The 17,675-nt window shown below is 38.6% G+C and overlaps 1 protein-coding gene across 1 annotated transcript in view; it reads left to right on the plus strand.

Annotated features, from left to right (window-relative positions):
• Positions 1-16,104, plus strand: part of NMT2 (N-myristoyltransferase 2) — a 33,256-nt gene extending 17,152 nt beyond the window's left edge. Inside the window, exons 4-12 of the mRNA XM_085050625.1 lie at positions 1,208-1,326; positions 1,422-1,513; positions 1,620-1,736; positions 2,434-2,604; positions 3,690-3,798; positions 7,321-7,491; positions 9,878-10,045; positions 14,101-14,238; positions 14,437-16,104. Coding sequence (XP_084906751.1) covers positions 1,208-1,326; positions 1,422-1,513; positions 1,620-1,736; positions 2,434-2,604; positions 3,690-3,798; positions 7,321-7,491; positions 9,878-10,045; positions 14,101-14,238; positions 14,437-14,457 — 1,106 coding nt within the window. The 3' untranslated portion in view covers positions 14,458-16,104. The remainder of the gene's footprint in view (positions 1-1,207; positions 1,327-1,421; positions 1,514-1,619; positions 1,737-2,433; positions 2,605-3,689; positions 3,799-7,320; positions 7,492-9,877; positions 10,046-14,100; positions 14,239-14,436) is intronic.
• Positions 16,105-17,675: the final 1,571 nt, after the last annotated feature.

The following is a 17,675-nucleotide window of genomic DNA, read 5'->3' on the forward strand; positions in this document are numbered from 1 at the left end:
AACGTTTGCAAGCTCCAAGAGACATCCCTCTCAGAGGGAGGAGCTGGTGCAGCCCACTGCAGTCCAGGGCACTGTAAAGGGCCTCACATAGGACTGCTTTTCATAGGATTGCAAGATGAGTGGCTTTAGTCATCAGTAAGTTTCCATCCTGGCCATAACACACATTGGTAACTGCTTTCTGGGTAAAGAAAAAAAAAAAAAAAAAAAGCCCCATCCAGTAACAAAGTGTTTAGTCTGCAGAAAAGGAGGCTCAGAGGAGGAGACTTTACTGCTCTCTACAACTACGTGAAAGGAGATTGCAGCCAGGTGGGATTCAGCCTCTTCTCACAGCTAACAAGTGATAGGACAAGGGGAAATGGCCTCAGGTTGTGCCAGGGGAGATTTAGATGGGGTGTTAGGAAAAATCTGTTCACTGAAAGATGGTCAAAAATTGGAAGAGGCTCCCCAGGGAAGTAGTGGAGTCACCATCTCTGGAGGTATTGAAAATATAATGCAGATATGATGCTTAGGAACATGGTTTGGTGGTAGGCTTGGCAGTGTAAGATTAGTGATTGGACTGATCTTAAAAGTGTTTTGCAACCTAAATGATTCTGAGATTTAGTGGGTGCCACTCCTTAGAAGAGGAGCAGCTGCAGTCTATAAGTGTATGCTGAGGACTGGAGCTGTAAAGTAAGGGAGGAGAAGAAAGCATGCCTTCATGTAGGATTTTAGGAACACATTTCACATACCACCAGTATCTCTCAAATGCTCTGGCTTTGCTATGTTACTGCACCTGAAAAATCCTGTTGAGTTCGGGTCCATTCAAGTCAGTGGTAAACAGGATCTGAGCCATAGCTTATTAGCTGTGAGTACATGTTTCTCATGGTGAAGGAGGTGACTGTGGATCTCATGGCTGACTAAATGCTGTGCATGTGCTGAGAAGTTGCTGTCCTGTGTTGTGAAATACAGGGTATCAGTTGAGATAGAGTGGTTCTGTGCATATCTGTAAATATTATTATGAGACAGTCATTAGTCTGAATGTGGTCTGTGACAATGAGAAGTAGTGTAAACTAATACTGATTTTCCAGCATTTTTTAAAAGTTTCTTGTTCTATTCACATAATTATGAGTAAAAACATTGTGTGAATTAAATGCAGATTACAGAACTATCAGGAAAGCTAGCGATGTAACAGTTTTTTGGGTTTTTTTTCCTCCTTCTCCCTCAAAAGATGAAGTTATAACTTCACATGGTGCAATTGAACCAGATAAGGACAATGTCCGCCTAGAGCCATATTCTTTGCCACAAGGTTTTATGTGGGACACATTGGATCTTAGCAATGCTGAAGTTGTAAGTAGAAAAATTTTTATATGTATCTAAAATAATTCAAGTTTATTTTGATTGATATGTGGATAAGTCTTTGGATTTTTTGTGTGTGTTTTCAGCTGAAGGAGTTATACACACTGTTAAATGAGAATTACGTAGAAGATGATGATAATATGTTTAGGTTTGATTATTCACCTGAATTTCTTCTGTGGTGAGTAGCAAGTACCACATTATGTTCTGGCAGGAGTGCAAAGAAAGGTGATTTTATTACATCTTCTTAGGCAGTAATTTGTAATTATTTCTGTCATCAATTCTAGGGCATTACGTCCTCCAGGCTGGTTACCCCAGTGGCACTGTGGGGTTAGAGTGTCTTCAAACAAAAAACTGGTAGGATTCATAAGTGCCATCCCTGCAAGTATTCGTATTTATGACAGGTAAAACTCACCATTACTTCTGTATTTGTAAAAGAATAATGCCACAAACCAAATCTTAGACTGGTATCCATTGATATAGAGAGCTTAAAAAGAGAGAAGGAGGTTCATTTGGGATAAAAAGTCAGAGTATATATCCTGTGCATATAGCAGAGATATTTTTTTACACTTCCTACTGCTCCTCCTCACTTCCCCGCCCCACCCCCCCCCAAAAAATAAAAAGTTGGTGGGCTTCTTTCAATGAAGAACACTAGTATTTATCTCAGGAATTTTCTTAGTGATGGATGATACGGATAATGCCATACAATTTTCTAACCCTGTTGGAAAGCATTTACAGGATAGTCAGCCAGCTGGACTTCTTGGCCAGGTCTTCATACCCTGACAAACGTAAAGCACTATGATACCACATTGCGTGTACTTGGATGCTGTTCTGCATCTTGAAGTAAGGCAATCAGTTAAGTCTTGACAGAGCTTTGGAAAAAGACTGATGCAAATCCCTTAGGCATAACGTTCATATTGCACTATTTGCCATTGCAGTTGCAGTATCATAGATTAGTATTTGTTGCAAATGTACTTTCTCACAGGCCAGTTTATTTTACTTTAAATTTTTCTGTCACTGTATGGAAAACTGTAATTATACAAATGGAAACATGCAATGTGTAATTTTCTTTAAATTTTTTGCTATTTAATGTCTTTTTAGTGTGAAGAAAATGGTAGAAATAAATTTTCTGTGTGTCCATAAGAAACTGAGATCTAAACGGGTGGCACCTGTACTGATTCGGGAAATAACCAGAAGAGTAAACTTGGAAGGAATTTTTCAGGCTGTTTACACTGCTGGAGTGGTACTTCCCAAACCTGTGGCCACTTGCAGGTAACCTAGGTGATGTTCTTAATAATATTGGTTCCTATATCAGTTAGTTTTAAGAAAATTTAATGTAATTGTCTAAAACCAGTAGTGTTTTTGTGGTGGTTTTTTTGTTGGGTTTTTTTTTCCCTTCCCTCCCAGTGCCTTGAATCAAACAGCTTCTTGGACTAAAATCTAATTTGTGGTTTGTTTAGCATACTTTGAATAGACTAAGGCATGTTTCTGTTGACCTTTTGGTGGAAGCCATGCTTGCAATGGCAACATTGTATATCTGTGTTTTTCAAGTGGCCTGGCTCCCTGCTGGGACACTTCCCTGTTAACCTGGTTGCTTTCCAGAGGTGGCAGAGCATTTCTGGTAATTGTATGATTTGCTTTTATGAAATACTTTCATCTTTCCTGGAGAAAGGAGGACTCTATTGGCATTTGATGAATATGGGAAAACTATCACATGGGAAGAGTTACAATCAGATATAATTTTGTTTGTTTGGAATGGGTTTTATTTCTACTAGGAAAAGTTCAGTTCCTACAGTTTTAGTCCAGCTGTTTAGACTTCTGGAGAATGGAGTACTTTTTGATTTGAAATTGTTTTGTACCTATCAACACCAAAGATTCTGTAAGGAATGATGGAGGGGGAAAAAAATCTATGCTGTGTTAGAATAATCAGGGATGCTTTGTTGCACTAAGACCTCCCAGGAAAGGGAGAGCTCCTTCAACAAAATGCTTAGACATGAGCACAGCATCCTGTCTGCACAAGAAAATAAATGTTACTGTTGTATGTATGGTGATTTTTTTCAGGGCTGAGGCAAATACTAAACTGTTTAGCCCTGTGCTTGCTCATTCTGTATCAAAAAGCGTTTGCTTTGATTGAAAATACTGTGTAGCAGGCTCGTTTAAAAGCTAGTACTTGTATATAACAAGTTATATACAAGTAACTTTTTTTTGTTAATCAGCGTTCTTATAGACATAGTACAGGCTTGCTTAGAAACAAATTTGGAGAATAGAAAAAGAGCAAGCAATGAAGCAGGAAAATGGATGCAAGTGATGCTGACACTTAAAATACTATTTAAATACATTATTTATTTTGTTTCCAGGTATTGGCATCGATCACTAAATCCCAGAAAATTGGTGGAGGTGAAATTTTCACATTTGAGTAGAAACATGACTCTACAAAGAACAATGAAGCTCTACAGACTTCCTGATGTAAGCAATATGACTTCTAGAGAATCCCCACAGTTATTGTGAGGCCCAAAATAACCTTCCATCTGTCTCTGACAGCACAGGCTTTTCTGTGCAAAGGCAGTGCGTGCAGGACATTAAAAAAATAATCTCTGTTTGATGAAAAAGACCTTAAGGGCTATACTAAACAGGAGAGACTATTGCTGGAAATCTGGATCACTATGGAGAAAATATAAATTTTGACCTAAAATCCTTAAACAAACAAAGAGGGAAAAAAAAACCCCAAATCCCCTCCCCCCACAAAAAAAACCCCAACAAAAAACCACAGAAAGCTTGACTTCACAAACATGCAGGATTGAGTTGAAGATTCATAAGACTATTCTCAGTATGTTTAATCTGGTAAGAGATTACTGGAACAGAAAAGCAACAGTTCATGTCTTAAAATTCTCAAAGAAGTCCATCAGCAACTTGGCTCAGTACAATGGTATTGTTGATTCCACTCTAATTCACATTTTTTTCTCTTCTGTCAGACAATGTTGTTCTTCTGCATTGAGCAGGCTCAGCAAAAGCCACTTCAGTATGTTGTGCACTGTTTGCTTGCATGGTCTAGTACAAAAACAAGTGCTCTGGCATAGCTAGGTAGTTAAAAACATTTTTTTCCACATTTACAGCTAATAGTTAAGCTTGCAAAAACCTTAGGGTGCTTGGTCCAAGACAGGCCAAGTCACTGTAAATACTACATGCTATTAAAAAATCTCATTGCTGTAATTAATAGCCTGTAGAATTTAGTCTGAGCTTTATGGATGAAAACAATTTATTTGCTTGTAAAAGCAACCTTTTTTGAAAGGATTGCAGAGTATCTGTTACGTGCACCTTATCAGCGAACCACTTTTTATTTAAACAAACCCTTCCTTTTGGTTAAAAACAACACTTTTTTCCTCACTCGTAGTACTTTATAATAATTCATCTGATTTTGGAGCATCGTGCCTGTTGCTATATTTAGCTTGATGCTGCAGATTCTCTTACTGCTCAGATATTTGAGTAGTAGGCTGAGCAGCCCTCAGAATGAAGCCCATGCCATGGCTTGATCCATCCTCCTGCTGCAGTCTGGGAGACTCACTTCCTGCACTGCCTGCTGTGCCTGCACATGCAGCTTCTCCCTTGCGTGCAGGACAGCAGTTTGCAGAGCTTAAGAATTAATAACCAAATTAATTAGGTTTTAATCTCGGACAGCTAAATATAGCTTCCATCAAACCTTGAAGACATTTTTAACAGTTTAAAGAGTGCAATATACAAGTATAGATTTTGGTGGCAACTCTAGGAACATTGCTTATGGAAACAACTCAGGAAGTGAAAAATGAACAAGGATCTTACTTGTTGTACCAGACGTGTAACTGCAGATAATCATTAGAAATAGCAGTTGTGCCCTGATCATTTCCTTTATCATAAAACCCAGTTTCAACGTAAAAGTTAATTACGGAAAACTAATAATATATCATATCTCATTCATAAAATACAGCTAAGGCAAACATATACTGTACACAGAAGTGCAGACAGAAAGTAGGTGCTTTCAAAGTCAGCTTTTAAAACTAAGTGGTGTAGGAGTCCATATACCTCAGGATTTTTGTTATTTTTAGGTTGGATTTGTGAGCTTCTCCAATGGAAAAAAAGGATGTAATCTTTGTTCTGATGTTTTCTCTCTAAGTCTTGTGCTTTGGGTTTATTTGGAGGGCTATTTTTTTCCTGAGAAAGGGATTAAGCGCTGTTGAGGCTCTTTTTTCCTCAGTTTCAGGCTGTTATAAGCACTACTGTCAAACAAATATGTCCATTCAGGCCATGCTATCCTGTCCCTCAGTAACAAACACTGTTTCTTGCATTTTAATCTCTTTTCTTAGTGTCCTTGGAATAACATTGCCACTAGGTTCTCATCTCTCTGTAAGAGAATTAATCATTCCTAATCACTTGAACAGTCTGAACTAAAAACGTTTAAAATATAATAAATACTGTAATTAATAAATGCCACCCTTACTAAAAGCTGTGCATGTACCTATAGATACAAAAAAAAAGGGGTTGGTTTTTTTTTTCCTAGGTGTTCAACCTCTAGAGCAGCAGTTTTTCGGAAGAAGTAAAATTTGTTTGTGCTTAGAGTCAGGACAGGAGCATGTTTGTCTCTGTATATCCTTTCCTGCCCGACTGAGATCCTGACACAGGACAGTCGCATGAAGATGTGCCCAGTCCAGCAGAGAAACAAATTTTAGCACAGTTCTAAATACTTTCCCTCAGCTCTAGGATTGCAAATAATCACTTACTGGTGGCCATTCTGAGCATTACTGCAGGGAAAAAGATGTTTCAGGCCAGCTGCTTTTCCTCCATCCTTCCTGTTCATCAAGTGTATTCCCTTATGGAATAAGGGCATTTAAAAATATAGGTGATGTGCTGTTGTGGAGTCAAGCCATAGTCCCAGGCTGCCTTGAAAAGCAGGAAGACTTGAAATGTAATACACAGGCCAGAGCTGTGGCAAAATGTGCCCTGATTTCTCATCTGGCTGCTGACTCTCAGAATGTGTGAATAAACACCTCCCCCAGAATAATGCCTTTTGGGCAAAGCATAATCAGCTACACTAATTTCAGGCTTCCAGTAATCAAGTCTCTACCTGGCTCCTCTTGCAATTGACTTTGCTATGATTAATGTGGTACGTGCCCAAGTATGTAGCTCAGACAGATGAGGCAGGATAAATGAGCTTTGAAGAGAACAAGCATTAACCTCCCCAAAAGAAAATATCCAGGAAGGCTAGCAAAAGCTGGGAAGAAAACTTTATTCACTTTCACTTGTTTAAGCAATAATTGCATAGTACTAGAAAGTAATTTTTTCCTTTTCTGAAGTTTAAAGTCAGAAAAATAACTTTATTTATTAAAATAGGGGTTTGATTTGAGGCAGCTTTAAGTTACGAGAAGCTCTCTTGTTAACAGAATACCAGTTGTGGCTGTATAGAAAGTTGAGTTAACAAGGGAGTTTGCAAGTGCTAAAAATAGGTGGAATCTTTTTTGTTAAATAATTTCTAATTAAACTTAATCAGCTGATATTGATGTATAGCTTGACAGTAATTTCCATAAGTTTGAATTGCATATGTTCTTGTCTTCAGATAACTTCTGATATGCAAGTTTCTTTGTTTTGTTTCTGTGTCCAGGCCCCAGGTAGTTCAGAAGAAGATAAGAAATAGATTGACCTAAAAAAAACCAAAAAACCAAACTGCACGAAGTCTAGGCGGTTGCCGATGGTATTTTTTTCTCTGGAGAAATGAAGCTGTTTCAGTAATGAAATAAAAAGATTGAAGTGCCCCAGACTGTCTCAATAATTAGAAGAGAGGGAATTCTGATTGAAAGCCGTTTGTAAAATAGCATAATGAATTAGGTGGCTGGGATAAAGTAGGCTAATAATGAATGCATTATAGCAACTGGAGTGACTCTGCAACCTACTTTCAGCCTTTGCTGTGTTTGCAGTTTTCCTTCAACATCTTAACATTTATGTTTCTTTTCTTACAATAAGGCCACAAAGACTTCGGGTTTGAGACCAATGGAACAAAAGGATATTAAAGCAGTACAAGAATTAATCAATACTTACTTGAAACAGTTTAATCTTGCTCCTGTGATGGATGAAGAAGAGGTGGCCCACTGGTTCCTGCCTCGGGATCATATTATTGACACTTACGTGGTAGAGGTAAAAGATGCCCTAACATATATGAATGTGTATAGGAATGCCACTTACAGTAGTCCATATCAGCTTCAAGTTTTTGAAATACAGGCAGTATGAAATATGTGTGTTATAGGTAGAATTTGATATCATGGGTCCAAGCTGTGTTCTTTGTATTGCATTTTGTTAATGAGAAGACGTTTGGCTGTGATAAACTGCATTACTCTTACTAGTATAGGATATCTTAAATAAGAATTCTAAAATATCAAAATTTCATTGTCTTGGGAAGATTAAAGAATCTTACATGTTTTGAGATCAATGCTTCCACCTGCATTTCTTCATTCTTTTTTCACAAAGATATGCTATGATAATAAGTGGTGGTCTTCAAATCTCCTTTTCTAGAAAAAAAGGAAAAATTATGCAGTGACTCAAGATAAGGATTTGGTTTGAATTGACTGTCATTCTCCCAGGTGTACACCTTTCTGCCATACATACAAAATTCTTTTTTTTTTTTTTTACCAATTTTAGAGGCACCTGCTGGGGGAATTATATGTTTTTGAATGTTTGCTTCAGCAAAACCTGTTTTTTCCAGTAAAAGAATGTGTGTATATATGTGTATGAATTTGCATATATATATGCACACACACACCTACCACCCCCACCCTCCAAACAGCTGGTTATAATGCTTCTCTCAAAATAAGGAGTGCAGGAATAGATTAGCATTTGGATTAGAAATCTCCCAGACATGTTTGGAATGGGTGCAGTAAAGCTAGTGGAAAGACACACCCTTCTCTTTGAATTCAAACAAAATCAATTGTAGACATCATATTTAGATAGTGTATTACTTTGCTGAAAGTGATGAGTTTATTTAAAACTGATCAGCACTAACATCCCTATACCTTCCCCTCACAGAAGCCCTAGGCTGTGAAGCTCAGTGTTCCCACGCTGTAGCCTGAATTTGTGCAGGAGCCTCAGCTGAATTAGGAAACCTAGTGCTGCTAGAGATGAGTGATCCAGCTCATCAGTTTTTATTGTCCAAGCCTAGCTTTCTACTTACTTTGTAGTGGGTCTAGTGCACACTGGACTTCTGCATGGTCTAATTTATAGTCCCACCCTCTTTCTTCACTTCCCCTTCTCCCTACCGTCTGCCCTTCTCCCTGGGTTGGTTTTTTGCTGGCTTTGTGAGTTGAAGCCTACAGGAGAGTTCACAAGAACCAGGATCAGCGTGAATGTGACATTAACAGTGCCACCTTAACTAAACAGCCCAGTCTTCCCTTACTTTTTTTATGCTGTCTCTTGGACTAGTTTTTGACTATACAAAATGTAGGTTTGTTAGTGCTTAAAATCTTCTTAAGACCTATGTGAGCTGCAGAAGTTAGTGTCAGACTTTTAAGACATCTTTGTAACCTTAAAATTTGTGTGTAATTTTTCAATTAAGATTTTCATCATCATTACTGAATTTAATGAGTGACTCAATAACTTTTCTGTTGCTTGTAGTTAGTTTTACTCTACTACAGCATCTGTACCTGATCTAAGACAAAAGCTTTTTTGCGTGTGGTATGTTCAACTGTTTTACTTGTTACTGTAGAAATACTACTAATTTAAGGATCCATATGAAGTCCTTCATTGAACTCTTAGTTAGTGGGCACTAGTCATAAAAATACAAAGCAAACAAGCAAGAGCAAGTATTTGTTTGTCTCTTTTCCTTACCTCCTTGGAGATACCAGGAGAGAAAATCTCAAGAGTTTTTTTGTGATCAGCATGTTAGTCATAACCCATGTAATAATTCTTTCCTATTTCCTACTAATCTTCACACTTGAAGATAGTTAAACTTCCTTAGATGTGTGAAATTAAGTTTTATGTAGTATACTTCAGATTTCTGTATAAGCACCTTTTTTCATGACTATGGGTTTTATTAGAATTTCAATGTGATTTAGCACTGTTGTCCAACAGATAGGTTGTGCTTGTTAATATTTAAATATGCTTTGTATAACACCACAGTATATATTTTTAGAAAGATGAGAAAATAATTCCTTAATGTGAATGTCATCAGATTTTTAAAATATACATATTATTTTAAGAATATTTTATTAAAAATAAGTTCAGTCAGGAAAAACTTCTATGCTTTTAGTGGAAGTGTGCTTTGTTAGCTTTGTCTGCAGCAACTAAGCTTGGGAAACAAACTGAATTGCTTTGACAATTGCTTATCAAAATGTTAGTGGTGTAATAGACTAGAAAAATCTAAATGTTTGTTTTCTCAAATCTTATCTAAGACTAGCTGTTATACCATAATACTTACAGTGCACAAACCTTGTTCCATTTATTACTTACTTTCTGTAGAACTGCCACATTAGCCTAAGCAATAACTGATTACTTCTTATTAATTAACTTGTTTTCTTTTGGTTTTTTGTAGGGCTCAAATGGTGTTTTAACAGACTTCCTCAGTTTCTACACATTACCTTCAACAGTGATGCATCATCCTGTTCATAAAAGCCTCAAAGCTGCCTATTCCTTTTACAATATTCATACAGAGACTCCCCTCTTGGACTTAATGAATGATGCTCTCATTATAGCTAAATTGGTAAGTTGTAAGTTAGGTTTTTTTCTGCTTCATTCATAAAGTATTCTTAGGAGTGGGGGCAAGGTAAGAACTGGAGTAATTTATTCATGCCAGTGCATTCAGTTTTACTGTCTACAGCACAGAGTGCAGTTGATGCGACATATACCATATGTATATATCAAAATATAAAGCACTGTGCTTGTTTTACTTGTTTACTTTGAGTGATGCCAGGGAATGACAAATGCATGAAGTATTTGCCATAGTTTGAACTGTGGAAACACCCAAGAGCACACTGATGACCTGCTGTAGCGCAATGACCAGCCACTAAGTATCAGAAGAATGAAAAGTATCACTAAAATAATTTCTCTTGGAGATGAATTAATAAGCTCTATCAAATATATTTTGCTATTTTAAATTATTTTTTTATTTCTAAAAGACATAAAAGTGTATTTATGGGAGCTTTTATCAGTTTATCATTGCTACCTGTAAAGCTCTGTAGATGATGTTGTGTTGTAGTGTTTATGTGTTCCTTTATGCATGGAATTACACTGGTAGATGTTTGGTTGAATGGAAGGGAAAAGACTATAAATGAAGTTCTTAAACAGAAGAATTTTGAGAGTTTAGTACTGTCTGATAAAAAAGTATGGCTCAGCTCTTAGTCACCAGGGAGTCATAGCAGTGCAGTGCTAACACCAGTGGCACATGCCAGCACTCCAAATGAATTCTCAGAGATCTGCTCGGCCTGGGCAGTTCACAGCACTGCACAGTCCATGGCATCCACTCTACAGCCATTCCCAGCACGCTGCAGAGCACAGGCATGTTTTGTGCTCCTCAATCCAGCTGAAGTGTTGCTGCTGCACTGCTGGTGGTGTTACAGCTGCCTGGGGAGTGCTCAGTGCTGCCTGTGCTGGCTGTGCTCCAGCCAGCCATGCTTGGAGCTGCCTGCACGTGCCACAGGGATTTCTGTGCTGGTTCTGGATGAAGCCTGCAAAGGCTGTACCTGTTCAGACTTCAGGCTGCATGAAAGCAGCCACACAGTCTTCAACCTGTCTGTCCCAGCCATGTTCATGCAGCACTGCAGCTGAGCTGCCATTTATCACAGGAGCTGCTTGCTGAGGCTTGTTGACCTATAATCAGTTCAGTAACTTTTGTCAGGGAAAACTCCTGGATAGTCACGGGAAATACAGAACCCTGCTATTCAGGCTCCAGAGTGATCCAAAAGGAAGTTCAAAAAAAGACTTTGAGAGGCTAGTTATAATTTTCAGAAGTGGCTAAAAATACTGGTAATTATTCTTAAAAGTCAAGTAGGAAAAGAAGTAACAGTTGGTCTCCATTAGAAGTGTGGCATGAGGAGCTGTGTCTGGGCATTCTCCAGGCCATGGATAGGATGGCTGAGGAGGCAGTTCCATGGTCTGATCAAGGCTATGCACCTTCCCCTGCATACATTTCTCTCTGAGTGATATGAGACTCTTTCCTTTTGAGTGGATCTTCATATACCCCTTGCAATACTGGGATTTAGACACCTGTGGATTTCTAAAGTACCTGCTGGGCCTGTAGTGCATCATTAGATGTTTAATTATAGTTGCAGATCTGGCAGTTGAGTTTTACACTAGGAGAGGTAAGGCAGCGGAAGAGAGATGATAAATGCAGTCTGATTCACAGCCTTTTGTTTACAAACATACTGACTCTGGCTGAGATGGAGTTAACTTTGTTCCTAGCAGCCCATATGGTGCTGCACTTTGTGACTGAAGCAGGGCTGATAACACACCAGTGTTTTGGCTGTTACTGAACAGTGCTTGCACAGCCTCAAGGCTTTCTCTCTTTCCCCACAGTGAGGAGGCTGAGGGTGGGCAAAAAGTGGGGAGGGGACATAGCCAGGACAGGTGATCCCAACTGATCAAAGGGATATTCCACATCATATGATGTTCTGTTCCACAACAAAGGCTGAAGGAAAGGAGGAGGAAGGGGGGATGCTTCTGATGATAGCATTTATGTTCCCTAACAACCATTATGCATGCTGACATTTTGCTTCCCAGAAGAGGCTTGACATCTGTCTGGCAGTGGGAAGTACCGAATGAATTTTTTTTTGCTTCCCTTGTGCTTCCAGCTTTTGCCTTGTCTATTAAACTGTGATTATTTCAATTAAGATATCTTGCCTTCCCTCTATTTTCTCCTCATTCTGTGAGAGAGCAGTAAACCAAAGGCTGTGTGGACATTTGGCTCTTTTCTTGGGACAGCCCACCACAGTCCTTTCTGTGCTTTAACTCCAAAGCGTGGGTTTTGGAGGTACAAATTCAGCTCAGCAAATTGTTTTCAGGGTTTGCAGGTGAGCTGATGTTTACTTTTATCTTCATATCACACCATATCAAATTAGGTTAGAACTAAGTCTAGTAAAATCTTAGCAGTTACAGGACAAAACACCTGACATTCAAAGTAAAACCAGAAATTTGGAGTTATTCACTTAGGTTCTATTCATTCTGTATGGAGAGGGTGGGATCTTGCATCAGGATAATCCCTCTAAAACACTGCATTTTTTATTGTTGAAGCTGACACTAAGTTTCTAGATCTAGAACACATGGGAGAAATTCTCTTGTGAGTCTGCTTCAGTGGTCTGTCAGAGCTGTGGAGGAAGTACCTTTGAACAGAAACCTTTTTATACCTCTCAGAAGATACTAACCTGAAATTAATCTGCTGATGTTTAGACGTTGAATTAAAACTACATCTGAAGAGTTTTGTTTGAATTTTGAGTGTTTAATTGCACAGCTTAGTGTGTTTGTATCTAGAGCGTGTCTCTATTCTCCCCCACTTCCCTTCTTGCCTTCTGAGGTTTCTGTTACTGTTACTTACTAACTTGGAATGTTTCAAAATTTACTTTCAATGCCAAATGTCAAATATTGTCACCTTATTTGTCTTGTTTCTATGTGTTTTTTACAACACATTTAGTTTAGCATAGCTTCATCTGCGCACAGAATGGTCTTTGTGTAAGGTAGTGGGAAGCCTTACTAAACTCACTGTCTTTGCTTTGTAACTTTCTTTGGAATAGTCCTGATGTAGAGCTTAAAATGCTCTTTTTGTTCAAACCCCATTTTTCCTAATATGAGATGCACATTTAAAAGAAAAAAGAAATCTGATTTTTTTACTGAGTAAAGAATGTTCCTTACCCCATCTTCTTGTGCTTAAGTAATTGAGCATTATTGTTTTGTACCTCACTTTTGTCTTAAGAGTGTATCATGTCCTGCTGATGCACTACCTTTGTGCTGTTAAGACTCCAGGATCTCAGGCCAGGCTCCCTTGTAGTTAATTGCAAATAAATGGACTTTTATATTCACCCCCCCCAAGCAAATTCAGCTCTCCATTCGAGATGATTATTGCTGTGATGGCTTAACTGACCTTGGGTTTATGTTGCTTGATGAGAGTTCACAGTGGGTGAGGATTTGAGCATGTTTGTGTTGATGCACAAAACTCTGAGACTGATTTGGCCATGTGGCTCTTCTGAGACAAGAAATGTCTCTTTGAGTGGTGAATTTGGGAGGTTTATGAAAAGAGGAGTTGGTAGAGGGTAGGGAGAATGAGATGAGTAGGGGACAGAGAATCACGTGAAAGATTTGAGTTCTAAAGACAATGGCGTTTCAGAAAAGGACTAAATCACAAAAATATGTTTATCATTAATAGAATGATAAATTGCTGAAAAACACTGTAAGCTGTATTTATGCAGCTTTAACTAGAATAGGCCATGTGTGTCAAAACACTATATGTGATTGTAAAAAATGTCTATCTGTAAAGATAAAATAATGGAAAATGCTTTAGGGACTCTTCAGACCTTAGGCCCTGAAAGTGGCTTTAAAATTTGTAACCTTTTGGAGGTAATCTTCAAGCAAAGTTGTGCATTATACTTTATTTTTTATTGGGAAAATTTGTGTGTGTACATGATTAAAAGGCAAAATTTATTACATTGTCTTTTTTCCTTTTAATTAGCTTTAGTCTCTTGAACACTGTATGCCACTGTGTAAAGTATCATTTGTGTGTCATTTGAAACTTTAAAAAGTAAAATTTTTAAAATGTTTTGCTGTTGCCAGAAAGGATTTGATGTGTTCAATGCACTAGACTTAATGGAAAACAAAACATTCCTGGAAAAACTCAAGTTTGGGATTGGAGATGGAAATTTGCAGTATTACTTGTACAACTGGAGGTGTCCGGGCATGGAATCTGAAAAGGTAAGGTAGCAAAATTAGTTTCTGAATCCCATTAGGTGTAATGGTACATTAATTTACACTGGCCAAAAATGGGCAGAAGTTTTAAAAATAACTTAATTGGCCCTTTTTATGATCCGTAATTGAGATGCAGAAGACTACTGATGTTTAGATTTACTGCTATACTTGAACTAAAATACTCTATTTTTCTTCCTCCTTTAGGTTGGTCTTGTATTACAATGAGAACACTTATGTTTCTAGAACTCTGAGGTCATCGTTTGAGTTAATTTGATCTCCATAACTCTTGAAATGGTGTTGTTCAAGAGGAGTAAAAGCACAACGTCAGTGATACTGAAATAGTCCATTAAATCTGATCAGTGACGACATCCACATGTGACCAAATTTATGCATTTTCAGATAGATCAGACGGTCCATGAAACTCTTCTATTGTCCATGAAAAGAATAAAAAGCACATTCATTTAAGTTTCAAAGCTTAGCTTGCACCTTGATGAGAAAAAGGTATTTTTTTCCACTCTGTAGAAAAGACTGTTTTGTACAAACTGAACTTCAGTGGTGGATTAGGGTACAAAAATATTTGCTATTATGTGGATGAACTGCTGCATTTCTATTTATTAAGTGGTGATGTATGTCTGTCAGTGTAACAGAATGAAGGATACAAACTGGAGTATCTTTGCTTATTAACATGGATATCGTCATGTGGGGAAAAATCACAAAGTACGATATGTTTTTAGCTCTATGAAAGTTCTGGATGTTTTTGTAACTGGAGCAGTATGACAATGTACTGGTTTAACTAGTGCATTTGTTTCTCCATAAGCAACGCTGCCAAATCAATAAAAAAATACAGATTTGTACTTTGATCTTCAATAGATCAGTGGATTGATTTAACAGTATCGCACTGTTCAGTGCAGGTGTTATCTATGTTGCCAGAATGATAATACATTACTGTACTTAATTTACAGTTGTGGCACAAAACCTTAGTTTTTCCTCAGTAGAATAACATCAGCCTGTGTGTAAAACTAAGAATTTTAGTAGTGCTATCAGGATATTTATAGTTTGAATGTTTTCAACGCTTCTGCGAAATTGCACATATTCCTTTGTCTACTTTGATTTCCTATGAAGTCTGTAATTCTAATGAAAAGTACCTTGTGTAAATATGTATTCATAAATTGTTCCTGGTAGTGTTTTTATCCTGACTTTGGAACAAGAAGTTTTGCTATATATGTGGCTGGTTAACAGAAGAGAAATGCTCTGCCCTCAGTCCTTGGAAGTCTCTGTACTGCGATTCCTGAAATGTAGGAGGGCTGATCTTTGTTGTTGGGTGGAGCTGTTTTAATTCCCTCATGAATGCTCGGCAATGGGAGTGGCTTCTGAAGCACTTTATATGCATTCCAGCATAGCGTCATAGCTAGAGATGATAAGCAGTTCTTTCAGCTCATGGATGCTGCAGAATCGTGAGCATGGAGAAAATCTGCATTAAGAAACTGTTCTAGCTGAAAGTGCCAAATTGTGGTAGTGAAGCCTCTGTGCTGTGAGCATCTTTTGAATGTGACTTGAATATCTCATGAAATGCAAATGTCTAACTCTCCTTTTAAACATGCCTGTAATTCTGACAGCAGATTTTGCTGAAAGTTTAATTCTGTACATGAAGATAAATTTGTCTGTTCTTCATAACTGTTAGCCCTACCCACTTCCTTGTAGCAGTGGGATTTTTCTTTCTTCCCTCTCCTTTTCCAATGTGTGAATGGTTTGTGGTTTGGTTTCTTTTTCTTGTTGAATTGTGGTGAGAGGATTCTGCCCTAGAAACAGTGATAAATACTTTTCCCTTATTGCATTATAGCTGATTAAAGCATTCAACCTCCTTCAAACAAAGGAAGGGACTGAACGTGGTTTGTTTGACCCCTGGCTGTGCACCAGCTCAGGACCTCATGAATTGAAAAGGACTTCAAAGGAGATCTAATGGTGCCATTGGGTTTGACATCTCTGGCCACTCTGATACCTCTCTGCTAGTAGCAGTCAAAACAGGTGGTGCAGAGAGAGTTTGGACTCTGTGTGAGGCCTGAGCAGAATTAAGTGCCTGAAAATGTAATTGATGGTAGTGATACCTGGGGTTACAAGAAGGGTTTAATCTCATTTCCATCAAAGACTCAAATTTTGAACTCCTAAAAGGCAAGAAGGTGTCTCCTTGGCAGGGCATTCTCACTGAAACCCTCTGGGATGAGGAGGTTCGCCAAGGGGCTCAGGGTGTACTGCTTCAGCTCTTAAAGGCAGAGCCTTGGCAATCTTCACTCAGGCTGCTTCAGGTGAGGTGGGACAACAGGGCATAGCTCTGTCCTCATGGCTGAGGTACTTCCTTGCCTGAGCCATGATGAGGTAGAAGACAGGTTCATGTTCTCTGCATTCCTTCCCCTCAAAAAAATGTATATGGAAGAAATGTTAGGCAGATGATTTCTCCTCACTTCTCTGAAATCAGAAGGCAAATCTTCCCAAGTATTTTCTTGTAAAATTGAGGCCATGATGGGACTAAATATGTCCAGGTAGAAGACAGATTTGAACCTCAGTTTCCTGCAGCCAGTCTTGTGCTCTCTTCTAGTAAAATAGTGCCATTTGCTTCTGAATCCAACAGATAAACCTCTACCTCGTTTGCTGGCTCACCGTGCATGTTAACTGAGGGGAAGGAGGGCAGAGACATGGTCCTGTAGAAGCTGTGCAGCACTGTAGCTGAGAGAGAAATTTTATCAACCAGAGAGCAAGAGGGAAGCAGTTATCTGAGCCTGAGTGTTGGAACAGTTCTTGGAGAGTTCTGTCCATGAACTTGTGTGTGTTAAGCATGGCCTCTTCTGTCCCTGCTGAGTGCTCTTCAGCTGTAGTGCTTCGCTGAAGAATCACAGTGTCAAGAGGACTGAACCTTGAAGGTGTCCTAGCCTGCACCCACATACTAAGACAGTCACTCTGGAGGTGAACATTGTGGCAACTCACTTTGACTTCCTAAGCAGGTACTAAACAAAAGGGACCACTGTCAGAGCTCAGTAGGAGAGGCCCTTCTCATTTCCAAGGTTGAACCTGTGTGCATTAGGCCTGCTATGAAGGTAAGACTCCTCAGAACCTAATAGGCGTTTGCAAAGAATTGGCAAATGTAAAGCTTGCTCCACCACCTTTCCCGCCTGGCTTTTCAAACATCTGTAATTTCTTTCCCAAAGTAATTTCTTATCTGCAGAGGGAACACAAATCCCTAAAGACAGAGATAGACCCGGGCAGGCAGTGAAGTGCTTGAAAGATGATTGCTGTGCTTATGTTCTTTACCAAAGCTAATCCTTATGCTCTGTGTAAATGCTAAGACTTACACTAATGTTAGCCATCCTGGGAATGAAATACACTAGTGCTAGCATGCCTTCAAAGTTTTATGCATCCAGAAAGCCAGAACAAAGGACATGTATGAAGGA

This window comes from Lichenostomus cassidix, chromosome 2 (genome assembly GCF_008360975.1).
Source record: "Lichenostomus cassidix isolate B80296 chromosome 2, HeHo_3.0, whole genome shotgun sequence".
In the NCBI taxonomy this organism is placed as follows: domain Eukaryota; kingdom Metazoa; phylum Chordata; class Aves; order Passeriformes; family Meliphagidae; genus Lichenostomus; species Lichenostomus cassidix.